The sequence below is a fragment of the Colletotrichum gloeosporioides genome (assembly GCF_011800055.1).
Source record: "Colletotrichum gloeosporioides strain Lc1 chromosome Unknown consensus_13, whole genome shotgun sequence".
NCBI classification, from domain to species: domain Eukaryota; kingdom Fungi; phylum Ascomycota; class Sordariomycetes; order Glomerellales; family Glomerellaceae; genus Colletotrichum; species Colletotrichum gloeosporioides.
The window spans coordinates 1,180,230-1,205,194 of NW_025544658.1; the positions used below are offsets into that span (position 1 = coordinate 1,180,230).

At 53.1% G+C, this 24,965-nt stretch overlaps 9 protein-coding genes across 9 annotated transcripts; 2 read left to right on the forward strand and 7 right to left on the reverse strand.

Annotated features, from left to right (window-relative positions):
- Positions 1-32: 32 nt before the first annotated feature.
- Positions 33-1,669, reverse strand: GCG54_00002741 (uncharacterized protein; the record flags this gene model as incomplete). Its single annotated transcript, XM_045402824.1, has 2 exons — positions 33-802; positions 850-1,669. 2 exons carry the CDS (start codon positions 1,667-1,669, stop codon positions 33-35), a joined length of 1,590 nt encoding a protein of 529 aa, XP_045269442.1.
- Positions 1,670-2,638: 969 nt separating this feature from the next.
- On the reverse strand, positions 2,639-3,459 carry GCG54_00002742 (uncharacterized protein; the record flags this gene model as incomplete). The annotated part of the gene is made up of 3 exons (XM_045402825.1): positions 2,639-2,782; positions 2,830-3,153; positions 3,217-3,459. 3 exons carry the CDS (start codon positions 3,457-3,459, stop codon positions 2,639-2,641), a joined length of 711 nt encoding a protein of 236 aa, XP_045269443.1.
- Positions 3,460-5,506: 2,047 nt separating this feature from the next.
- GCG54_00002743 (Glutathione hydrolase proenzyme) lies at positions 5,507-7,258 on the reverse strand (the record flags this gene model as incomplete). The annotated part of the gene is made up of 2 exons (XM_045402826.1): positions 5,507-6,827; positions 6,882-7,258. The coding sequence occupies 2 exons, from the start codon at positions 7,256-7,258 to the stop codon at positions 5,507-5,509; spliced, it is 1,698 nt and encodes a 565-aa protein (XP_045269444.1).
- Positions 7,259-8,249: 991 nt separating this feature from the next.
- GCG54_00002744 (Minor extracellular protease vpr) lies at positions 8,250-11,509 on the reverse strand (the record flags this gene model as incomplete). Its single annotated transcript, XM_045402827.1, has 11 exons — positions 8,250-8,376; positions 8,444-8,706; positions 8,766-8,850; positions 8,902-9,004; positions 9,064-9,173; positions 9,221-10,503; positions 10,553-10,667; positions 10,718-10,817; positions 10,867-10,930; positions 10,986-11,321; positions 11,384-11,509. The coding sequence occupies 11 exons, from the start codon at positions 11,507-11,509 to the stop codon at positions 8,250-8,252; spliced, it is 2,712 nt and encodes a 903-aa protein (XP_045269445.1).
- A 595-nt stretch (positions 11,510-12,104) lies between these two features.
- Positions 12,105-13,464, reverse strand: GCG54_00002745 (O-methyltransferase lepI; the record flags this gene model as incomplete). Its single annotated transcript, XM_045402828.1, has 4 exons — positions 12,105-12,406; positions 12,467-12,936; positions 12,992-13,118; positions 13,176-13,464. 4 exons carry the CDS (start codon positions 13,462-13,464, stop codon positions 12,105-12,107), a joined length of 1,188 nt encoding a protein of 395 aa, XP_045269446.1.
- A 3,266-nt stretch (positions 13,465-16,730) lies between these two features.
- GCG54_00002746 (putative glycosyl transferase FCK3) lies at positions 16,731-17,936 on the reverse strand (the record flags this gene model as incomplete). The annotated part of the gene is made up of 1 exon (XM_045402829.1): positions 16,731-17,936. One exon carries the CDS (start codon positions 17,934-17,936, stop codon positions 16,731-16,733), a length of 1,206 nt encoding a protein of 401 aa, XP_045269447.1.
- A 1,672-nt stretch (positions 17,937-19,608) lies between these two features.
- Positions 19,609-20,640, forward strand: GCG54_00002747 (uncharacterized protein; the record flags this gene model as incomplete). The annotated part of the gene is made up of 2 exons (XM_045402830.1): positions 19,609-19,977; positions 20,032-20,640. 2 exons carry the CDS (start codon positions 19,609-19,611, stop codon positions 20,638-20,640), a joined length of 978 nt encoding a protein of 325 aa, XP_045269448.1.
- Positions 20,641-20,836: 196 nt separating this feature from the next.
- GCG54_00002748 (uncharacterized protein) lies at positions 20,837-22,711 on the reverse strand (the record flags this gene model as incomplete). Its single annotated transcript, XM_045402831.1, has 3 exons — positions 20,837-20,924; positions 20,982-21,217; positions 22,223-22,711. 3 exons carry the CDS (start codon positions 22,709-22,711, stop codon positions 20,837-20,839), a joined length of 813 nt encoding a protein of 270 aa, XP_045269449.1.
- An 890-nt stretch (positions 22,712-23,601) lies between these two features.
- GCG54_00002749 (Secondary metabolism regulator LAE1) lies at positions 23,602-24,792 on the forward strand (the record flags this gene model as incomplete). The annotated part of the gene is made up of 3 exons (XM_045402832.1): positions 23,602-24,019; positions 24,082-24,286; positions 24,333-24,792. The coding sequence occupies 3 exons, from the start codon at positions 23,602-23,604 to the stop codon at positions 24,790-24,792; spliced, it is 1,083 nt and encodes a 360-aa protein (XP_045269450.1).
- Positions 24,793-24,965: the final 173 nt, after the last annotated feature.

The window sequence follows — 24,965 nt, forward strand, 5'->3', positions numbered from 1 at the left end:
AGCCATAAACCACAGAACACACGCACACAGCCTCAGTCGTCCTCGATGTTCTCCCTCCACTGCCGCTGCAGCGATTCGACTAGCACCGAAGTCTTCCACCCGGACCTCCGCCGCCACTTCTCCAGAAACTCGAGCGCGGCGTTCTGGTCGGCGGGATGGTGCAGGTACGCGCCCCAGACAGCCAGGCAGTGTCGCGCCGTAAACCACGTGTTCTCAGCCCTCTCGTTCGACGTCGCCAGGCCAAGGACCATGAACAAGTGATGCCGGATGCGTCGTTCTCTCGCCCTGCTCTCGGCTAGGTACTCATGCGTATGGACGACGTTGCGGGACCCGATCGCGTGGAGGACAATCTGGGCGATGTGGTAGTACTGCAACCCGACGGCGTGGTGCGGCAACAGCGTCAGGACCTCCGGAAAGCAACGGCCTTCCTCTCGCGACCGCTCTCGGAAGTAGATGGGCCGGTACGACGCCGGTTTGGACACGTTCCAGTCGGCGATCTCGGTCTCGGAGAGGGCCACGTCGGAGGGATCTCGCGGTTCGCAGAAGGCGCGCTTGAGGAGGAATGCGAGGTTGAGAATGGACTTGCTTGCCCAGGAATAGTCGTCATTGCGGCAGATGGACTGAGACTCGGGAAAGCAGTCGAGTCCTGTCTTGATCGGTGTTTGCGTTGTCAGCGAAACGTAAATGTCTTCTCGGAGACACAGCCAGCATGCGGCCTCGGCCACCCCTCCCAACGTAGAAAACTCTGGAACCATATTCAGGATGCGAGACGTGCCTTCCAAGTGGAAGCGATAATCGTCCTCTATTCGTGGTTAGCATAGGAGATAGCAAAAAGGTCATGACGCTTACCGTCCATCTCCTCGTTCTGTCTCAGGAGGGCGACAGCCGTCAGCACACTCTCCGTGATCTTCTGTCCGCCGGACATGGACGGTATGAGGAGGTTGAGGCATAGATTCTGATAGTGCAAGGCGAGGCCGTCGCCGTCTTCGTCCCGACATCGGTTGAAATGACGCGCGGAGAAGGCGCATATAGCATATCGAATAATGAGATCCGTAAACGCCATCTGGGACACGACCGTCTCAAAGGTTCGTGCCGGATCCGCAACGTCCGTCCACAGCGCCATATGATCAGTGAAGTTGCGCACGAGGAGCGCCTCCCGCGGACTCAGCGGCGAGACCTCGTCTGTGAAATTCTCCCCGGAAGGCTGTAAGTCTTCCATCAAGTAGTCCGTCGAGGGCGAGGTCTCGTTCATTAGCCGTCCCAAGGACGTGGAATCATCCAGGCACGGATAGGCGTTCTGGCTGCTGGTCACGCTGCCCGCCGGGGCGCTCTCAGCTGATAAATTCGGGCCCAAGGAGCCATCAGCGTCCTCGGACAGGCGCGGGCTCTCCCCCTCGTACAAGGCTCGCAGCTCGGGAGTCTCATCGTAGAACACGGCCGGCGCCGTCGGCAGCGGACAAGGACGCCATAGTCCTGGAGGGGCGTGGGTGAGGGCGTTCTGTTTTGGGTAGAAGCGGAACTTGAGCGTCGGCTGGCGCACGCAGTTGATGCCCGCATTCCTGCACTGCTGGCAGCCGCTCCTCCCCCAGTCGCACTTGCGGTGACGATACTTGCAGGCCTGGCAAGCTTCAGTCGGTTTCGGGGCGGCGTCTCCCGCGGTCTCGTTCATGCTCGAGCAGCGCGTTTGCGAGGCTCAGAAAGGTGTGCTGCAGCGTGCGGAGAGATGCATCGGTTGCGCCCCTTTTTGATGTTGGTATCCGCTCTCAAAAAGGCCAGACAATCCGATGTATAACTCTGCCGATGGATGTTGGTCGTGAGTATGTAAGGTAACGTGGAGCTCGGCGGTCGCATCTGCCCCGGATTTAACTGTGAACCAGCTCGGGTATGGAATAGGCCGTCGCCGGAAAATTGTCGGCTCATTGTCACTTGGGGAATGCGGGGTATTGGGGGTTATTTTTCTGGTGAAAGATGGGATTTGGGAAACGGAGGTGCCCGGATTAAACTTCTCTCAGAATTTCGAATTAATTGTCGAGCCCTGTCCGGCTTATTCCCTTTATGTCTTTCCCGAATCCATATCTGGTCATCAAGACTCTTACGTGTCGCTATTGATGCTAATTAGCCCACAGAAGTTGACAACAGCCCGTTGGATGATTAAGTGTGTTATGGCGAATAGCATGAGAAATAAAACTAAAACCAGGACTGCCGCACAGCGGCTTCCAATAAACGCATCGCAATACATGTTTTGCTCTGATAGCGCGAAAGTTACCCGGAACCACGCTCATCATACATAAGATTGCCAAAGGCTAAACGTGTGGTTCCGATGTGCCAGAGCCCTTACGATGCCTCTCCAAAAATGAAGCAAGCCACTTCCAGGTGCTCTGTTTGGTCGCAGATTCTCCTTCTTCTGCTGGACGATTGTCGGAGCTTCCGGCCAGCTTAGGAATCTCAGTCAGGAGTTTGTTCCATCTTTCTGTGGATGTCAAGAGTCCGAGAATGGCACCAAGTGACGTGACAAAAGTAGTCACAGTTACGATGCTAAAGACAGACCAGAATATCTTCCGAGTTTGAGCATCGCTTGCGGCGTGGAAAATATCCAGGCCAAAGAAAGTCTAGTTTCAGAAATGAGCTTCAGTCCTAATCAAGCTTCAATATGTCTGATGGGATAACTCACGGCCACGAAAGATGGGGGAAGAAACAAGATGGTTACGATTGTAAACACCATCATAATCTTATTCAACTCCCTGCTTTTCTGAGCTTCTTTGACCGACTGCGCATTGAATAGCTATTAACTGTTAGCGAATTGCCCTTCATCTAGTACTACAAACTCACACCATCCCTGAGACTCTCAATTTCCTTCTTCAATGCGGAGATTCGGGTAAGGTGCTTCGTTGATGCTTTTTTGTGAAATGACTTTACTATGGTCCAATTGTAGTTGAGGACAAGGTTTTCTCTCTGAAAAGCCCATTGTCCCCGTGAACCTTGTATAGAAGGAATCCGGTGAGGTGACAACGACTCCACCTGAATGTCTGCTTCCTCGATAATATCCGAGAATATTCGCAGAATCTGCAGGGCTTTGAAGTAGGTTTTCGTTTTCGTCAGTTGAGGGTCGTACATCAATTCTTCCAGCTCGCTGTCGGTCTCGATCGAGTTTGGCTATATTTTGAAGGTCAATAATGCTTTAATAATGTGCTTGGGCTGACTTGCCGTAACAGAAACCACGGCACTCAACGCATCTAATGTCTTGGTCCAGTCTTTATCCCACGAAGTGATGAACAGAAAGATCTGGACCTGAAGCGCTGTAATACCCGTCATCTGACCTGCCGGGTTAATGCCACTTGTTTCCCAATAGGACTCATGCATTGGAAATTCAGAGTTACCGTCGGCGTATTCAGCCAGATCCGTCATGGAGAGCAACCGAAAGTTCCCTATGGGACGGCAATGGGGCGTCATTGCCAGCATCGTGGAGTACCTACGCTCAAGTAGCGAAATCCGTGTCCCAGAAGTCCCTGTAATACTCAGAACCTCCCGCTCTAACTGAAGACCATTTGTGAGAGATTCCGAGCCAGAAGATGTGCCAGCTCTCCTGTTCTCTTGACTCGTAGCGTCACCGGCCTCATCCGTGACGGTTAACGTGAACGACTTCATGGAGTAGAAAAGACGTTCTAAAGAAAACCATAATTCTCCTTCCTCCGCAGCTTGATTGCCAAGTCGTTTGTATTTCCTCCATGCGTGGAAATCAGGGAGAGGCTTCCGCGGCCCCGAATGATGTCTGAGGAAGGATATATCGCTGAATCTGAAATCGTTTTCAGATGACATAAGACAAATTGCTGTAAGATCTTCAAAACTGAGAAGCTTTTTGGAAAGCCGTATTCCAAGAGAGCTGGTTGTATTTTAGTTGGAACTTCAAAGGAAACACTGCCTGGATTGCTTACCATATAATGCCATGCATGGGAGGGTGGGCCGATGCGTTCTCGCCGGCAGAGCCCTGAACACAAGTAACCAAACCGTAAGCTTGAGGTTTCTGCTTAAGCTTGCATGGAGAAAAGAGTTTTAAGACGTACCTCAGTACCGGGAGAGTCGTACATGTGAAGTCTAGCCTGCAAGATGGATAGCATGTCAAATGCGGCTTTCGTCTGGTTGTTTTCGGGCGGAATCACAGCAAAGAAGTTCCAATCGTGTTGACTTTGGCTCAGTCTGGTGAGAAAGTCTGGGTCGCTCGGCCATAGGCATTCAGAGGCTTGCTTGATTGATTTCCCGTTGGCGAAAATGGCGGGCCTCCATGTCGGCTCATCCCAGAAGAATTTTCCGGGAGGCCATAAATTAATGAACTCCTCAACCCAGACGGACAAATAACTCTTGGTGAAACCTGAGAGGCTTTTTTGGAACATGTTCTTTTGGTAAGCGATCAGCTCAACAGAGCCTTGCTCCAAAGAACTCATTCCTTTGGGAACGCTTCCCATGGACTGAATGCCACAGGACAACATCTGAAGTAGGAAGCCTTCGGCAGAACTGACGTCTAGCCTACGATGTGAGCTCCTGCTTTTCCAGTCGTCCCGTACGGCTTTCATCAGTATCGATGCATCCTCCGAGATGTCAACTGGGGTGTTGAACCTGTTCTGAAGTAGGCTGATGATCTGGGAGTGCTTTTCGTTCAATGCTTTCAATTCCGCGAGCTGTCGGGAGACATCGTTGCCAACTCGAGGAGATTCGTCTGAAGGCCCGGGTGAATGGCCTGTCGCTGAATCTGTATCATTCGATGGGTTGTCCGGGGTGTTGAGTGCTGCCTCCGTAGTGCTCGACACCAGAGGCGGGTCTACGTTGTTTTCGGCCATTTGCACGATGTGTTGGGAATGAGAATGATGAATTTGTTTGTCCAAAGAAACGCGACTCAACAGTGTGGTACTATCCAATAGCCAGAGTTTCAATGGAATGGATGTTGGATTGACGAGGAGGGCAGAGGCAAAGAAAAAGAGGACGATGCGACAACATTGGGCTGCAACTTCGAGCAGATTCTATGTGATGTGTTACGGCCGGAACACTTCAGGTATTCCTGCATGGCACATATGCACGCCGCCGTGTAACTTTGATGAGATTGTTGATCAGGTCTGACCGAGGTCCCAATTTGGGGAGTTCTCCGAGACAAAGTATGCAAAGAACCGAATTCTGGAGTTACTCTGGACTGGTATTACTTCAATTCGGTTGGAAATATTATTTCAAATCAATGATGTCGTGCAGTGCCAAGTATATTTGCCAATTCATCTTGCATCACCTACTTGCTTGCCTTGCCACCCGCACAAGACGGATGGGTCACCGCCATCCATTGGGATCGTCTATGATATATAGCGATAACACAAAATTTGGTATTGTGATATATTCTTATTTTACTAGTAATGTAGCTTTCGAGCGACACTTCCGCGCGTTTTACCTTGTGTAATAGGTAGTAAGACGTCTCTCTACGCCTCGCTCACAACCACTCTATTTTTCTCAGCATGCCACTCAACGACATTTACACAGCATAACCGCCAGAGTTCTTCTGCCTCGGCTCACCCGCAGCCTCAAAAGTGCCGTTCTCCAACAACCTCACACCCTGCGCGGAGGAGCTACCAGGCGCAACCCACGTAACGTTGTGGCCGAGCGACTGCAGGTAGCTAATCGTACTGTTATCATACGAGTACTCGACATTGATACGATCCGGGCTGAGCTGGTCGTGCAGACGGGGCTCGGCCAGCGCCTGGGGCGCCGTCAAGTTCCGGTCGAGCACGTTGTGCAGGTTCTGGATGGTGGCGGTAATAATACGACTGCCGCCCGCCGCGCCGATCACGAAGTACAGCTTGCCGTCTGGCTTCTCGACGATGACGGGCGCGATGGAGGACAAGGGTCGCTTGCCGGGGCGGATGTAGTTGGCCGGGCTGGGGATGTAGCCGAAGGCGTTGCTGGAGCCGGGGATGCTGAAGTCGTTCATCTCGTTGTTCATGATGACGCCCGTCTCGGGGACCATGAGCTGCGAGCCGAAGAGCAGGTTGACGGTCGTCGTGAGGGAGATGGCGAGGCCGCTGGCGTCGGCGGTGGCCACGTGGGACGTTCCCGGGGTCTCGAGGGACTCGAAGCCGTCGGGGTTGTACGCGGACACGTTCTGGGTGCGGAAGTCGGAGATCTTGGAGCGCACCTCGGCGCCGGTCTGCTCGGAGATCATGGCGGCCGTGTAGTCGGACATGCCGTCGACGAAGAGCGGGTCGCCGAGCTTGGAGCGCTGGCCGTAGGCGAAGCGGATGGCCTCGTCGAGGCGGTGGACGGAGAGGTTGCGGCTCGCGGGGGCGCCGAAGTTCTCGTAGCCGGACACGGTGTTGAGCGCGCTGAGGGCGACGATGCCGCCGGAGGGGGCGTTGCAGGCGGTGAGCTTGTGGCCGCGGTAGGTGATGTGTGCGGGCTCGCGGATGGCGACGGTGTAGTTGGCCAGGTCGGCGAGGGTCATGGTGCCGTTGGCGGCGCGCAGGGCGGCGATGGTGGCGTTGGCGATAGCGCCGGTGTAGAAGGCGTCGGCGCCGCCATTGGCAATGGCCTCGAGGGTGTCGGCGTAGCGCTTGCGGGTCATGGTCTCGTTGAGGCGGACGCGGTAGCCGTGAGGGGCGAAGTCGATGGCCCAGGAGGGGTCGTCGGTGAGGAAGTTGCCGTTGGGGGTGACGGCGTTCATGTACTTGACGAGGTCCTCGTTGACGCGGAAGCCGAAGCGGGCGATCTTGATGGAGGGCGCGACGAGGTCGGCCCAGGGGAGGCGGCCGTACTTGTTGTGCAGGTACTCCAGGCCGCGGAGCTCACCGGGGACACCACTGCGCGTTGTTAGCATGGGCGCATTCTCTGTAAACGATCTGGTTGGAACTCACCTTGCCAGGCCGCCGTACATGCTGGCCGCCGTGTTGTTGGCGTACATGTCCTCGTACGCCGCGGCAGGGGCAGTCTCGCGGAAGTCGATGAACTCGTAGGTCCCGTTGGGGGACCTCACGAGCATGAAGCCGCCGCCAGCAATGCCGCTGTGGTACATGCCGACGGTGCCGATGCAGAAGACGGTGCCGACGAGGGCGTCGGCCGCGTTGCCGCCCTTCTTCAGCAGGTTGGTGCCGATCTCGCTGCAGATGTCCGTCTCGGAGGCGACGGCGCCCAGCTTCGGGGGCCCGGCATAGGTGCTCGGGGCCGCGAGGGCGGGCTGCAGGAGGCCGAGCAGCAGCTGCGCGACGGCGGCGGTGGTCGCGAACGACTTCATGGCGATGGAGCTCTTGAGAGACTGGCTGGCTTGGACCGAGGTGTGAGCTTGTCGGCGGGGAGAGGTGCGCCTGCGTCAGAGACCGAGGAGGAAGAGCTGGGCTGGGAAGCTGGAGCGGAATGCAGGAGTCGCGGCAGCAACAGCAGCAGGCGCGGCCAAGCTTTATCAGGGAAGCTACCCAGTGATTGCTGTCAGTCACCGTGGTTCACCCATGGCCGTTATCGTTCGTGGGATGGGCATGGGTGTCAATTGCGCCCACAACGTGATAGGGAAACGGTCGTCTTGGTATCCATAGATTGGCTACCAAGCAAGTAGGGTGGTAGGGAAGGATCCAGCAGGCTGGTCGGTCCGCTGCAGGTTCCCGTGCGACATTTTGGCAGAGCTTGTGTTGGGGAAGGTTCGTCTGATTCAATCGAGAATGACAAACGTAACAAACAAGACGATAACTGGGGAACTGATGCGGGCCAATCGACGTGATGCCCGGGGGGTGGTGATGTGATTGCCCGCTTCTTATCAGCTCGTGGAGATTTTCCAGGAAAACAATTCTGCTGTAATTTCAGCGAGATATTGCTACCATTACGGCCACCAACAGAACCTTGCGAGAAACGCCCGCTATCATTGGGCAATTGGCCGCAACATGTCAATAAAGTGCCGATACCACGCTGATTGGAGGGCCCCACTTGGCACGGTGAGTGCCCCGCACCAGGACCCACAGCTATCGCGGGGACGCCGGCTTCGGCGGGGAACACTGCTGCTGCCAGCGATAAGCACCTGCCTTTCCGGGCGGTAGCGGCTCCACAAGAGCCCGCTCCCGCCGAGGGGCCCATCCGAGCGGCCCTCACCGAATCGCGTGCTCACATTGCTGACAAGACAGACCTTACTCAGTGAACGCACGCGCGGCTTCACGATGTGTTTCTTTTACTGGTGGTCATTGTTGGTGTTTTCATCAGACAGACTTGATGACATACATCCGTCTCATAACCCACATCCATCACCCTTGTCGACCCCAAGGACTCGGCCCAAACTTTCCCAGGATGGAAACCTGAGGAGACTTCCAGATGCTCCAATCTTCAGACTTGGCCGGGTCTCCAAACGGCTTGAGGGCAGCGAATCGCATCCTGTCGCAATCGCATTCGTTAACAACATGTCTCATACTGCGTAAATGCCCTCAAGTGCACAACTCACGTGTAATTCCCAGGCTCAATCTGCGACCCGTTCGCCAACACGCCGAACCAGAAGAACGTGTGCCGGTACGACGTGTAGATCGCGTTGCGGTGCACGTTCTCCAGCGGGAACGGGATCACGTCAAACGGCCCGCTCGAGTCCGAGAACGGGCTCCAGTACTCCGTGTCGGACCGGTCGTAGTACGCCACCGACCCAATGTAACCGCCCTCCCCGACCGCCGGCGGGTAGCTCCAGTCGCTCTCGTTCCATCCGGCCTCGTAGATCTGCAAGGGTGGTCAGGACCAGGTGCTCTTTGAACAACAGAAGGGGATGCGAAACTTACGTCCCATCGGAGCTCCTTGGACCCCCACTTCATCTGAATGGTAAGCCAGAGCCAATCCTCATCCTGCCAAATCTCATTCGTCCAGCTGTGAACCGTGTTAGCGACTTGCCGATTTTGTCAACAACAGGCAACTCACTAGGGCTTCTTTTCAATAGGGATAAAGTTGTACGTCGTCGTTGCTTTGGGGAAGCCGTGCATGTACATGTCGTCCATCTCCTTCTTCAAGTCTGCCGCGAGACCTATCATGCGGTTAGTTGTGTGACACAACCCAGAGATCCCCGCGTCGGCAGTCTCTTACCCATGTACGGTATGGCGAGGGACTCATTGTTGCTCCCAGTTACGATGACTTTCCCACTGTACAGCGGCAATCCTGCCGGGTTACCAAAGTCGGGTGCTTGGAACGTCACACTGCACTCGTCAGCCCGTCTTCCCTTCGCTGACTCCGTAACACATACCTGACCGTCTTCTCCTCCCCAGCCTTGAGCGTAAAGCCCTCCGGTAGAGTAACTCCAACCGGCATCTCCCTCGGCTCAACCTCCTCCATCGCCCTCACCCTCGGGGAGCTACTAACCGATGTGTCAAGCGGCAGCAGAATCTCCATTCCGGCCCCATCTTCAACGGAGAACGTGTACGCCACATCCTCAGCCCCATCGTTCCTCACCGCAACCTCGTGAGAAGCGACAAAATTCGTCGTGTCGTTGAGCGCGAACTTTTCAAACTCAAGCGACGTGGTGGCATTCACGACTTTAAACGCGTCAACCAGCCCCGTGCCAACCTGCGGAGGTGGAGCCGCCATGTCGAGCGCGCCGTCCCACCACTTCACCGTCTTCCCGCTGGCAATGATCCTTCGCGCGAGCATCTTGGCGAAGCCCGGGCCGTGGACGTCTCGGCCGCCGTGTGCGCCTATATACAGCGCCGCCACGCCCGCCACGTATGGACACGCCATACTCGTCCCGCTAAGCGTGGAGAAGCCATCCGTGGGATACGCGCTGAAAATCTCGCCGCCCGGCGCAGCGATGTCCGGCTTGAGCTCGAGGTCGTATAGCCCGCCCCAGGAGGTAAACGACGACGGGAGCCCGGCGAAGTCGCGCGGTAACCCCACCACGTCGTTCGGGCCCGCGGAGAAGTCGGCGGTGACGCTGGCCCCGGCCTTGACCGCCTCGACGATGGCCTCGCCCGAGCGTCTCTCGATGACGGCAATTGCGCTCTGGTAGTCGTCCGTGTACAGCTGCACGAGCGGGTTCTCGTTATTGTAGATGAGGATGTACCGCGCGCCCAGGGCGTTGAGATTCGCCTGCTTCGTCATCCCGTCGCACCCGCCGCGCCGCACAAGCGCAACCACCCCCGTGAGGTTATGCGAGCCCTCCGGGTACGGCTCGCACGCTTCATCAATGGCATTAGTATCGAGGCCGAGGGGCACGATGGGCCATCCGGCGACGGACTCGGGGAAGTACAGCACGGAAGGGATGTACCCGATCCTGCTGGAGGAGGTCTCGTTCCGGAGGGCGAAGGTGGCTTTGAAGGCCGGCATGGGCGCGACCTCGCCCTCGACGGAGGCGACGGCGAGGACGTTCTTGCCTGAGGAGCCGGAGGAGCCGTAGAACGGCCCGGAGTCGCCTGAGTTGCCCGCGGCGATGGTGACGAGGACTCCTTGGTCGACGATGCGGGAGGCTACTTCGGCCCAGGCGTTGTCGGAGAAGCCATTGGGGCCGCCGATGCTGGCGGTGATGATGTCCATCTTTTGGTTGTTAGACTGCGAGAGTGTGAGGTGAGGAAGGGGGGCTTACACCGTCGTCGTAGGCTTTCAGGAACGCCTCGATGAGTGTGGCTTCGTCTGTTTCGCCTGTTGAAGTGAAGACTTTGTATGCGTAGAGCGAGGCTTTCGGGGCGACGCCGACGAAGCTGGTCAAGTCAGTACAGGGGTTTGAAGTAATTTACAAAGGGGCATTCACTTGGTAGAAGCGCCCGCCACGATGCCCGCGACATGGGTCCCGTGGCCGAGGATGTCGACGGGATCATCATCGGGCTCCTTCTCACCCGAATCAGGCCAATCTGGGAATCATCAACACCTAAATCAGAGTCTGAGCAAAGAATCGCCTACTTCCGTCGCCAACAAAGTCAAAACCTCCAGCAACCTTGAATCCAGCGCCGAATCCGCCGCCGAGCTATACATGTCAGAACCACGAGGCCATGTAGCATCTAAGGGATGAAGGCACGCACCGCAGGATGAGAGTACTGTATCCCGCTATCAACGACGCCAACTTTCGCGCCCTCTCCAAAGACTCCATCCTCATGCAGCCTGTTCACCCCAGTCGTGTGGTGCGTGGAGTAGTTCGCCGAAGCCGCGTCTTCGCTGAAAGACCGCGCGACTTTGACGGGATCGAGCTTGACGAGATGGTTGTGCCAGACCTTGATGACGTCCGGAAGTGCTTGGAGGCTGGCTACATCGTGTGTCTCGGTCTTGACGTATGCACCGGAGAAGATGTCGTTTTGGAATGTCTTGACGACTTCGACGTCAGGTAAAGAGGCGATTTCTCCTTGCAAAGAGGCTTGGCCCTGTGTGTATGGTGAGAGGTCGTTCAAATTGACTAGTGAGGGAGAAGCTGCGGTATCTTTACCTTGGCAAATTCGACAATATATCGATTCGACACAGCGACGGAAGATCCATTCTGACGTCTTGAGAGGGCACTGGTGCTACCCAGAAAAGGCAGCACCGCAACGGCCAAGGTCCAGAACGAAGGCATGATGTCGAGACTGAGACCTAGAGTGCAAACTCCTTCTCATACCTGCCCGCCTTACGCAACGACAGAGCTGCCCCAACTTATACAGCAAATTTCACCTCTTCAGATCGTTAAGAAAGGCATCATGCGATTGCGTCGTAACATCTCGGCAAGTGTGCGTGGGCGCGCAACCTGCGTATACGGGGTTGCAGTCCGGCGGGTCTTGATCCTGTTTTGGACCAGACGGGAAGGAGACCGATGTGCCAAGATCTCGGTTGGTCGCTTGGGCCAAGGCTGGGTTGGGAGGTTGGATGTGAATACGATGCTGGCACCTATTGGCAGGTGACCTACCTTATTTGGACGGTTAGGCGACTTGTTCCTGATAGAAGCCGCGAGAGCCAGGTTATCTGGGAGAAGTGAGCTACCGGCCATGATCGTCAACTTAGCTCTCAGCTCATGCCCAGTTTATGCTATAGAAACCATCAAACAAACTGCTTGGTATTTCTACGTCTGCGCGACTACAATTTTAATGTAGACTGTTACCTAAGATTAAGCATACGAGAGTTCAGGTCGTCAAATTCCTCGTCCATTAAATGACAACTCCCAAGCATTTGAATCCTCAGGCTTTGACCAGTTCTACAACCTTCATCTCTCTACTTGTACCGTATATCTTATTCACCTTGAACCCCGCTCCGGCCGCCATCTGAGCCCAATTCTTCGCCGTTCTCTCCTTCCCGCCAATGTCAAGCATAGTGAAATCATACATGGCCTGCAACGGCTGTGGCGGGTCATCCATGACCATTTCCGCAACCAGCACCCTGCTGTCCGACCCCATGGCCTGGCTGAGATGATTCAACATTTTCCCAGACACCTCGTCGCTGTAGTTGTGAAGACAGCGGCAGATGAAGTAGATGAAAGCATCTGCGATGCGTTAGCCATATAGCACAGCCCAAGACCTTCTCCTCCTGAGGAATTGCTCACTCTTGATAGGCTGCTCCGTGTGAAAATCATGACTCTGCAGCTTCACCCCCGCAAGCCCCGGATCAGGATTCACCGCAACCTGCTTCATAACCTCGTCCCGATCCTCCAACGCCACGCGGTCGCGAGGGATGAACGGGTTCTCCTGCAGAATCGCCTTGGTAATATGCCCCTTCCCAGCGCCGACGTCCACAAACAGGATCCTGTCCTTCTGCAACGGGTCCGCGATCTTCGCCTTGAGCCAGCTAAAATCGTACTCCTTTCCGATCATCGGGCCGTGTGTAACCGTGTCCATGGCGTCCATGACGCGCTTCAACCGCGCGGGTTCCTTGTGGCAGATCTCCCACAGCGTCTTGTCCGGCTCGCCGTGGCCGTAGGAGTACGGCGTGTGGTTCTGCTGCGTCGGCTCGCGGCGTCCGTAGTGGCGGTAGTACTCTGGCATCTTCACCGCTGTGAGGAACATCTCATCGTAGCTGTATGTTAGGTGAGCATGCGCACGTAAGGTGAGTAGTTTCGTGGTTTTCGTACTAGAACGTGGCCAGTTTCACTTCCAGATTGCCAGGTATGTACTTCTTTGATACCTCCGAGTGAGATAGCAGCTCCTCGCCCGTCTGGATGAGGATGTTCCGCGCCACAAGAATCCATGCATAGCGTCCTGGTTTGTCTTAGGCTTCATTTGATATCGACATGGGGACCTGAGCTTCATGCTTACTGAGAATTGACTCATCGGCATCCACCCTCTTTGCCAGTTGCGCGTATGAAATGGTTCCCTCGTCAGGGATGTTCTCGAAAACGCCCCAGTCTATGAACAGTCTGATCGTCACGATTTCGACGTACGGGTAGATGCGGTTCATGGCATCGTTGCCGTACGGCCGTGTCGCGTATAGGATCTTCTCCGCGATGAGCTCCATCTCCGGGGTTGGTGCCCCGTCTCGATTTGAGTTGACGAGAGCGGACAACTGAGAAATGAGGCCGGGAAGTTCGCTTGGAGTGATGGCCATGATTGCGTTACGAAAGTTGTCGATGTAATTGAGTTTTCTATGCAGTTAATGGTGTCGGTTGCTGTAAATTATCTTGATCACACGAACTCCGTATCGGGACGACATCCATTTCTTATATCTTCCAAGAATGAAGTCAAACCAGCCGGCATCCATGGCCATCGTAAGCGGGTACCGGCCAGCAGTGGGGCACCGAAGACCGAGCCGGATGAGACGAAAACAATAACCTTGTTCGCCTCCCCGAGCAGCGACGGCCGGTTCCCCCCACTCTCCGCCCGCGCCAAACCCCCGCCGTCAATAGCATCCCGCCCCTCCTTCTCAGTCGGGAAAGACAGAGTTGGAAACTCTGGTTTCAGGAACCTTTCTCATCCGTCATCCTGCTAATGAGAGCACAAAGTAGGGCTACGTTGGTAGCTGTTCATTGGACGATATGGACGGCGTACGCACCCAATCTCGGTTCCTTCGGTGGTTGGTCATTCAGCCCCAGTGCGTGTAGACTATTTCGGCAACGAAGTTTGTCCGCTGAGGGACGGGAACGTTGCCTTCCATTCCCATGAGTCTAATTTCACGTCTAGGTGGGCGGTGCGTCCTCGGCATCAGAAGGAAGGCATGAGATAGGTAGAAGGTATCCGAGCCAGCCAATTGGAAGAGCCCCGTGTGGCTGGCCCTTTTGCAAGCCAGTCTCCCTGACGATGAACAACTGCAGTGAACAATGTTTAATTGGTCATGCTGTGGCTTTCTGTTCATTTGCTAAGTATTCATTAACGGCATCCCGCGACCTAAGAGTGCTACTTATCCATGCTGTTGTTGTACATTTACGTTGCTTTATCGAGACGCTTTGTGATCCGAATTGCTAGGAGTAAGGTTTGAGAAACTAAAGTGTCTCATCCTTCTAAACCTGTTGAAGACTAAAGCGGCAAAAGGGCTGCCGTAGTTTATAGTTGCTTAGACTTAGAAAGTATCACCAGGCTGGACGGTCATTTAAAAATGGACAAGTTGCATTTACATCTTAGGCGATTCTTCTTACGAGCTCTATACTATTTAGACTTCAAGAGGAGAGAAACATTTCAATTAGCGTAGGCGACGTGGTAGAGATCGATCACAGGCCTCAAAGTTTTCACTCACACCTAACCGTCATTTCATGCCTTTCAGGCGATAAATCAGCCCGAGGTATGATACATCTTCTTGGCAACATGTAGGGCGCCCCTGCCTTCTTTGGGTACCTCTGGAAACGAAAGACGCATGACATGGGTCTCTCCACCAGCTCTTCGTCGACCTTCGTCTTCTCTCATTCTCGCCCCAACGCTATCTGAGATTCTGTCTTGCAACTTGACGATTTCAGAAATGACAACAACGAATCCCGGCGTGGGGTGCCTCGCCACAGCCCATGATTGGGCTTCTTCCTGCCCATGTCGAACCATCCGGCGGGTGTACTGCGCTTTCTTGATATTCATAACCTGTCAGATTGCTGCTGAAGATCCTCCATCCTCCTCGGCCATTAGCACAGTTTCTGTCATCACACCAGATAAGATTCCTCGTCTCCAAATCTGATGTTACCCCGAAGGATTCAGGATTGAGCAGTGCCATCCCGGATTGGTCCCAATCCATACCGTCTTTTGCAGGTGCCAGCACGACAGACGTTCTCGACAGGGAGATCTGATCATTATTTCTGTCCCAACAATATAACATGCTGCATCCCTCGCGGTGTACCATGTGTCGTAGAGGCTTCTCTTGAGGAAGGAAGTTGTAGTCCTCAGCTACGTCTTGGCCTTCTTCACGAGCAATCACCCTTGGCAATTTTCTCGTGTTAGGGTTGCATGGAACAACGCCACCGACTCGACTATCGGCCCCTAGACAAGAGCAATACTCTGGATGAAATGGTCTGAGCAACTGCTCGAGGTTCGACTTGATATGTGGGCAATATATGCTGCCATGTCGTGCTTTTAATGCCTTTAATGCAGCTGTCAAGGTTTCGTCGTTCACGCGGTCAGTCTTTCCGACGATGAGAGCCGGTCAAGTCCAATGAAATACAACACTAGGATCCTTCTGAAGCCAAGGGCATCAAGACACTGTTGGAGGGTTGATGTATCCGGCATTGGCGGTAGCAGCTGTCGATATGGCCAGGTCGCTGCAGGTTTGGCATCTCATGTAGGTCAAATTCTGCCCAGACGCAGCTCCATCCGATGCCGAGCCAATCCGACGGCCGACGTCCTTCAGAGAAACCTTGAGATGGGCACAGAGATAAACACGACCTTTTGAGATAATACATTCGCGACCCACCGAGTTGCGTCTTCGCTCCTCCGATGAAACCATAACCTGGGATGGTACCTGTTGCAGCAGTAACACCACATTATGTGTCCCAGGGTCAAGTGATACAATTGTATTTCGGTGTCGTTCGAAGTTCGATGCTTCAGGCACGGTGTGCAGAATGAAACTTCTGCCGACCTTCGGACAGTTTGCTCATCTCCTCGGAACCTCGACTTATCGAGGCGCGCGCCTGGTTGAGAGAACCGATTGTCCAAATACAAACGCCAGAACGTGAAGGAAACCTGGCGTAGCATGAAGAGATTGGCTAACTCTACATTGTCCATAATTAAGAGTGAAACCTCGACCGGGAGATGGATGATCGGGCTGCGACGCAAGTTCAGTTCGAAATTTATTTCCCAAGTCGAAGCATCTGGACGCTGCTTTTGAATTTCGTCGATATCAACGGCATTGATCTTTTTGCGTGCCACTCAGATGACATCCTCTGGAGACGCCAGTTGTGTCTTTGTCGCTGGGTTCTGGTTGATTGCGAACATCGACATCGTCCTTGCGCCATATTGGATCCCCCGTTTGAAATAGGGCCAGCGATTCGTTCAATGCGATTTCGGTTTCGGATTTTGAGTTGCCATGGACGATGGCCTTCTTGTCTTGCACTATCTTGAACAACAAGGGTAATTACATTAGAGTCGTTCTTTTGGATGGCGACATAGTGAACTGCGAACGTTAGTTGAAACGGCTTGCTGGATGATGGAAGATAGAGAGGGAGATGGAAGAAATAGAAAATCAAATCCGAGTCGCATCCTTCTACATGACTACGAGTGGACATAAACGGATAGTGTGTGTGGGCTTAATGCCAGAAAAGTACATACTCTTGCTCAAGCCAATGGCCACACAATATTCACCTGAAGCACTAAGGTAGTCAGTTACTGCGGTCTGAACTTAAACGTGCCTGCCCATAAAATTCGATTCCGGAGAATACGCATATTTGTCTATTTTATTCTGCTTCATCTACCTATCACCGAACAAGTAGTCGGGGTAGCTCGAATCAGCTCATCCTCACTTGGCGGAGGTATCAACCGCTCAACCTTCCTTGTCGACCGCCAATGCACCGTTCCATATCTGTAGAGCTCGCCAAAGGTTCCTGGTCTGTGATCTGCATCCTGAAATCCCTCCTTCTTGATGAGATCTCCCAGCGCAGGCAGTCCACCTGCTGAGTTATGATACACCTTGTACATGTGGCTGTTCTCAAGCATGTCAATTACAAATTCCTCGGCCGCTTTCCTTCTCGCCTCGTCCGGTTCATCCAGTCTTGTCGTGAAGATCTCGATCTGCTTGGCGCCGTCGTAGTTTGTCTTCATGGCCCCGAGAATACCGTTATTAATGCCTTCCACCATGAAAGCCTTTCTCTCGTAGAAGTCGCGTCCATTCCAGCCAGTCTCCACATCGAGGAGATTCCTCGTGCGGTCGCCGATGAGCATCTGGGCAACGTAGTCGCTCATCTGCAGGACCTTTTCTTCGAAATTCCAGTCAGCCATGCCGTCGGCGATTCCGATTTCTTGGATTAGTGGGTGCTTGTGGAAGCCGCGTTCGTTCGTGCGATCTCTCCAAAGCTCATTGAAGCCGTTGTGCCAGTTTTTGATGAAGATGGACCCCTTCCTAGCGGCGAGCATGAAGTTGCCGAAGCTTCCCCATTTCTTCCTGATCTGACCGGTGATGATCCAGAGACCAATCTCGTACGATGAGCTAGGATCGAAAAGAGCGTCCCAGAACAGATCGTCGAGGTGAGTGTGCAGCATGTTACCGACATCCATCCATACGCCACCATGTTCGAAGAGTAACGGGAGCCGAATGAGATCTGACGCATGCTGGGCTTTGTGAGCTCCGTCCATGGTCATGTTGACAAGGCAATCCGGGAGCCAATCCTTGCTGATGAAGTTGTAGACGTTGTTTGGTGAGCCATCGATGAGGTTGACAAGTCGAACAGTCCAACTGGGGCCAAGTTTGCGCACCCAGTTTAGAACGGTGCATCTGTAGCTCGGGTACATGGCGTCAAGCCCTTTGTCCCAGAATGCCCAGACATTCTTCTCGGAGGTAATGGGGCGGAAGGTGTTGAGTTCTGCAATGATATCCGGGTCGGTTCTGAGGTCTAGTTGGGACCGTGGCACTTCCCGCAGGCCCGTGGCCCGGTCTGGAATCGTAAAGTGTCGCATTTTCGAAAGTCAGGGATGAGATCAAGCACTAATTAGACTTCGTTCTGTTGGTTTCCTCGTGGGAAGAGGTTGCTGTTTTATACGCGGAGTCCAGAGAGCGAGGTTTGCTACAGGCTAGCGGTGGCGGTCAATGGATGGCGGTCAGCCGGCCCCTGACCACCATCGACCCCACCAGACAGATTCAACGGAGAGCCCGCGATGCATGCAATATGACCATTGACACTGCCACAGTTGCTGTAACAGGTAAATGCGATGGCTCATTTGGCTCATTTGTGAGAGGCAGGATTCCGGAACAAATTTTGATCGTCTGTTGAGAGGAAAATGTAGAGGTATCACCCCAATACGTTCTGTTTCGGCTTAGCGGCGATGAATCATCTCGACTCACAGCGCCCTGACTACGCTTGTGGAGCTGGCGCGATCAGCTCAGGAACGCCGTCTACTTCTGCTCGTGCTTTAATTGGCAGAGTCGATTTCTCTGTGAAATAACAAGCCCCAGCTGACGATGAAATGTTCCGTTGTAAGGTTTTTGTTTGACACCTCCCGCCGACGCTCATGCATGCGTAGGATTGTTGTCGAGGCAGTCGGGTCCCCGATCCGAAGACCTCCTGATTTTCTTTGCATGCGCAGCTATACTTCCTATGTACCTGATCATTGATCATTATCAATGATGCCAATAGAAATCTCCAAAAAAGCATGGTGAGTACGGCGAAGATAGTAGAGCAGATTCATGTTTGTAATCGCAGAAATAGTAGTAGTCGTAGTTCAGGAGAAATAGGCGGTCTCCCTTGCCGGGAGCGGTCCACTGTAATTATGGGGTCCCGCCCGGCAGAGTGGAGTCGATTCACCGGCATCCCGCTCTGGCATCGGCGGCTAGGTAGTCAGACCAGACCTATTTGCATTTCATTAGGGCCGATAAACAGCCTCTGAATTTCATCATCTTGAGGGGAAGACGAGCACGACTTACGGTCGGGGCCTCACCACGTGAATCATTCCCCAAAGACGTGGACGTTCACCAACTTCATCGATTTTCGCTGTTGCCAAGTTTTGACTGGTGTAATACGTGCCTACTGGACGAGAACCTTAACGAAAGGTGTCTCATTCCAGTCGGCATTCACTTAATCACTTTGCCAATGATAGGACATACACGTCTGTGCCACAAAGTCGCCGGACTGCGCCTTGATAGCAAATGAGTAGCAGATTTCTGCGCGGCATCTCCGACTTGGTGAAGCTTGGCCTACGAAGGTCTTCTACAATTCGCGGCAAGAAGTGTCTTGGCACTCAGTCCGCAGGTATGCGTATTTGCGGAAGGGTCGGCGAGTTTTGATGTCAGAAATTAGCCGCCGAAGTCATGCGTCTCCGAAGAATTCAAGGCTCATTGACTCACCCTCCGTCATCAACAAGATCTTCATCCTCTGGGAGATGTGAGCTTGTCTCACGTGCCCTCCTGCTCCGAATATTCCCGCGGGCTTGTCAAAGAGCTGTCTGTAAGACATACCGTGCCTCCTTGTGCCTAACCGGAATAGGTCGACACACGAGGTACTGCGTACCTGCACTACATGCCGGAATTCAGCGTAAGCGCTACGAATCCTTCAAGGAAACATATAAGTTCAGCCAAGTTGTGCCCTGAAAGGTCCACATTGTCGCTGCACGCCACACGGACTCGCGCTCCACAATGTCAATATCATATCTAAAGTCTCTGCTATTTCGCAATAGCCCCACCGATGCGCCATCAGAGTCATGGCTAGTCCCAGAGAAAGACACGACTGAGGTCTTGACGCTGCCAGATGGTCGGAAGCTCGGGTACTCACAGTACGGCCTGTCGACAGGCAAGCCCATCTTTTACTGTCATGGACTTCCCGGCTCTCGCGTTGAAGCCGGTCATCTCCACGAGGCAGCCCTGGAGACTGGCGCCCGCATCATCGCGACGGACCGCCCTGGCATGGGGCTAAGCACCTTCCAGACCGGAAGGACGCTTTTAGATCACCCGAAAGACCTGGAACATCTTGCTTCTCACCTAAAAATCAACGAATATGGGGTGATGGTGAGCCGAACATGGTACTTCTATCCCGACATGCATTTCTGACTTGGATAATAGGGCGTGTCAGGGGGCGGACCATACGCTCTTGCCTGTGCGCGAGCCATGCCTCGCGAGAAGCTCAAAGCCGTCGCCATCGTCTGTGGAATCGGACCACCTGATATTGGCATGAGCGGAGCAGGTTGGTTCCACTGGCTCGGATTCACCTATGGATGGCGATATGGCCCCCGGGTTGCAGGCTGGTACTTTTACCGGGAAGGTCAATACAACTTACCAGACGAACAGCGTTTGGAACTACGTCTACAAGATGCAGAGAAAAAGAAGGCGACTTATCCGAGACAGGAGCTTGGTCTGTGGTCAGATAGGGAGATTGTGGCACGGATGGTCATGACCGGTCGTCAGTATTATCGTCAAGGAATTGATGGAGTGAGTCACGACGGGCACTTGTGTGGAACAGAGTATGGGTTTAATGTGGAAGACATCCCGACTGACCTGCCCATGCGGCTGTGGTATGGACAGCTTGACACGTTTGTACCTCCGAATCACGGGGTTCAGATAGCGAAGCGGTTAGGGGACCATGCTCACCTCAGACTGGAAGACGATACACATGCCAGCATATTCTTCCGCTGGCGGAAGGAGGTTTTAGCCGACTTGGTCAAGCACATTTAGGTAAGAGGTGGCATTGTATGTAGCATATGTGCCCAATCACCGCTCATAAGTGAAAAGAGAAAACGTCACCGTTTCCGCTCAGTAGAGTCACCATCTCCAACCAACTGGCATCAAGTTTCTCACCTGCAACATTTGTGGCTCAAATAATCACGGGAGTCCTAACTTGGAGTTTATCTCATGTTTGAACGACTATACTTCATATCAAGGTGACTTCCATCCATTTCGCATTGCTCGTGACAGCCTCTCCCTCCATTTTACCATCGACGTAGGCGTCGCCTATGAGCCTATAGGGTTTGTGTCCTCTAGAGGTCCCCACTTCATTCTCTTCACGGAGAATATACGGCACTTTCCCCCCAGCAAGGACCATCACAACATCATTTTGCTGTGACTTGGCGTCAGCCATTCCGATATCTCCATTCTCCATGAGTATAAATCTACGCCCAGAAAGGTTGGGGATCAATGCGTCCGGGAACGTTTGGTCCTTCCATTGGGATGTGTCGTAGTCCTGCTTGGAATTGACAGCATTGTACCATTTCAAGTACGAGTCAAAGTCGGCTGCTGGATCCGCTGGTTTCCACTCCCGATGTTTTTCCAGATAATTGACACCCAGATTACCACACATTGTTCGCCAAAATTGAACCTCATTTTCACTGGCCGCTTGGTATGATGCGGGAAGAAGATCTGAAAGGTTCGATAACCCACGAGCCTGTTTGACGATTGGGATCGCTCCAGCTAGATTACTCGGGTCTAAGGAGCAGACATCTCCAACGGTTCTAATTCGATTGATTAGAACGCCATTAACAGTGGCCCGGCGTTTCAAGTCATCAAATCGAAAGTGAAACTGCGCTTGACTCCCTCGAGATGCATTGTAATGAGACAGTCTCAGATGGCGATCCACAGACATAAGATGTGCAAAGTGATTGCTTGGTCGTAGAGTCCAATCGGGGACAAATGATGGAAGGTTCAATGATGTTTCTGTTCCGTGCGTATTGAAGCCGAAGATATCCAGCGTTCCAGTGTGCTTTATCTCCTGCTGCGCGACATTGATGAAGAGCTGGGCAACGGAGATGCTATAGTCCGGAGAGATGTTGTGATTAGGACCTGTGAAATCCATTCCTAGCATTCCATAGACTCTGTCACGAGAGTCTCTGCAACACCTTCGCCGTAGGTTGTCAAGTGTCTCAAGAAAGCTCCGCTCAGCATTAGATCTCAGGTCAATCAGGACATCTGTGTGAGTTATAACATCGAGGAACTCTTGCCCGCACTTCATGATAGACCGTGGTCCACAGCATTGATTTTGGGCGTGTCGTCGCAACGCAAGAAATCCGTTTGACACCAGATCACCATCTATTATTGTTGATCCGTACTGAAACGAGAAGCTTTTTGCAAGAACAAATTCTTGTACAGTCCACACTCGGAAGAACCAGTCTGCCCCGAAGAATCTGGTGAGGCTGCCCTGGACTTGAGGTGCAGAGATGCTCTGACCATCAACCTGATCTACGTTAGTAAATATAACCCCTAAGTAAAGCTGTAGGCCCAGCAGATTGTGCTGTTAGGGTGCCATAAGGTGGCTTCTGCTTACGTGTAGATGCGGCTCAAGTGCCGGATCAAGGTGTGCGTCTTGTTGTTGAGCTGCAAGCCCAAGGTACTTGATAGCGATGTCCAACCCATCCCATTCTCTGCCCAGAAATATGACAACATGAGATGCACCTTTGTATATGTCGCCCATCATGTTGACTTGGCGACACTTTTCCACGTCATTTGTCTGGTCAATGCACAGGCCATCGATCCAGAGAACGCGATCTGAATCATGCTGTCGCAGATACGGCAGAAGCTCAAAGAGGTTGCCAGTAATCTGAAAGTCGACGTTGTTGACTTTGATTACTTTTCGGCAATTTTGATTTCCCCATACATATGAGACTGCCTCATATCGGGTATTTGTGGTTGGCGGTATTGCAAATAGACTGCACTCGATGGGATCAGATAGTGTGCTCGCAGGCTTCAATTTGAGCAGGCGAATTTGGCCATCGGCAAGAGGCAGATGGACTTTGCTCTCGCACTGAGAAGTCATTTTCGCTGAAAGTCCTTGGTGTAAATGACTTGCACCTTGTTGGTGCCACCTTGGCCTTCTTCTTCAAATGAGTGAATGGAAAGCAGCGCGGGAATAAGTCCAGCGCCGAAGGATCAAGTAGAATCGTCGATTTGTCAAGCTTTTTTTTGACGAAGTAGAGGACAGAGAAAGTGCGAGAATTTGCGGCGACAGAGCTTGCTCAGGGGTATGCCTGATTTTCATTTTATCGCAGGCCGCATGTATCCGTCAGCGCCTAAAGCATTGATTGACGGCCATCCAGAGGTTCATGCCTCGCTCATCTCGCTTCGTGGTGTTTCAAAGACATTCAACCCCTGGGTTTCAGGAAATTCTTATCTCCTTCCAGTAGCATGTTTGCAAACTGATATCATGACCATGCAAGCAACTGATTCTCCTCAACGCCTTCAGCACTTGCGTAAAGTCACCGATGCCAAATTTTGAGGCTGCGAAGCCGGCACAGGTGGCAGGATGGAAGGCTATGGCTACACGATCCTGAGAGTACTATTGGTTAAGACCCAAGATAAAAGACAAAGAACAGCTAGGTTCATGTCCTGATCTCAGCAGCAGGAAGAGCTTGCTTTCTTTCGATCAATTTTGGTTGGTTCGGAGACCATTCGGTCGCATGCCTGCAATGCAGAGAAAGATTGTTTGGTAAGCACTGAAGCAGGCGGTAAACGTGGACAAAAGGACTCGTACCCGAACCAATGCCAACCCACTGATGTCTCGCTTACTTTGTGTTAGCTCTCTGGCATGACCCCTCATCACCATCCTAGAAGTTTCCCAGCGGGGTACAACATCGTCGCAGAGTCGTTCATCACCTGTGTCTGCTAAATAATCACCCCTGTCGGTCCATAATTACAACAGCAACCATCATGGCGGAAGAAGGTACCGTTTCCAAGTCTCCCTCAAGATCTCCGACAAGATCCGACACCGCTGGTCTACCAGCTGTCGGAGATGAACAAGCTACCAACAATCAGCCAACGTCTGGCCCCAGCATCGAGGCTGCTTCGCTGGCGGACGATGCAGGCTATTCTACTGACAATAGCTCCACTCAGTCGACCTCATTGTCATCCAGCGTCCGCGATTACAACTTCGAGAACAAACGACGGTACCACAAGTTCAAAGAAGGCCGCTACCTGTTCCCCAACGACGATCTGGAGCAGGAGCGGGAGGACATGAAGCATGCCATGATTCTCCACCTATGCGTTGGGAAACTTCATGATGCGCCGCTGAAGAATCCCCAGAAGATCCTCGACATCGGGACTGGAACCGGTATTTGGGCTATTGATAGTTCGTGCATTTCTCTTGTGAAGACATGGTATAAGAGTCCGAACTCGCTGACCGGTATATAGTGGGCGATGAATATCCGGAGGCAGAGGTGACTGGTATTGATCCCAGCCCCATACAGCCCGGTTACGTCCCGCCGAACGTCAATTTCATCGTTGATGACGCCGAGGCTGAATGGCTCTACCCCGAAAATTCGATCGACTACATTCATCTTCGACACATGGCACCAGCTATTAAGAATTGGCCCAAGCTATTGAAAGAGGCCCATAGGTAAGCCTGAACTCTAATTTGGAGCCCGATGTGCTGACGGAAGCAGGGTTCTTAAGCCAGGAGGCTGGATTGAGCTTCAGGACATGAAGTGGACATTCGACTGCGATGACGGGAGCATGCCTTCTGATTGCACGCTGCCTAAGTTTACTAGCTTCGTCAAACAGGGTCTAGAGAAATTCGGAGTTGAACTCTTCGCAGCTGATCATCATATTGAACGATTGGAGGCCGCAGGATTTGTGAACCAGGTCAAGGACACGAAAAAGCTTCCTGTTGGTCCGTGGGCGAAGGAAAAAGAGCTGAAGACCATCGGAAACTACAGTCAGGCGGCTGTGTATGATGGCCTACACGCAAATACCATTGCACCTCTTACAAGAGGTCTTGGCTGGTCTTCCACCGAGGTCGAGATCTTCTTAGTACAGCTGCGCAAGGACCTCATGAACCCGTCCATCCACTCCTACGCACACTACTATTCGATGTCAGGCCAAAAGCCATTGGAAATCAAGTAGTGCCAGATTTGAAATTTCGACTTCTTTTCAAATTTCATACCATCACCAACATGACTTGGATGGTCAGGTCTAAAATAGAACATCCTGCGCACGTCAACCGAGGCTAGGATAATAAACGGCTTTATCTTGATGCATGCTTGAACGAAGCTCTGTTGTATTATGGACATGTTCTT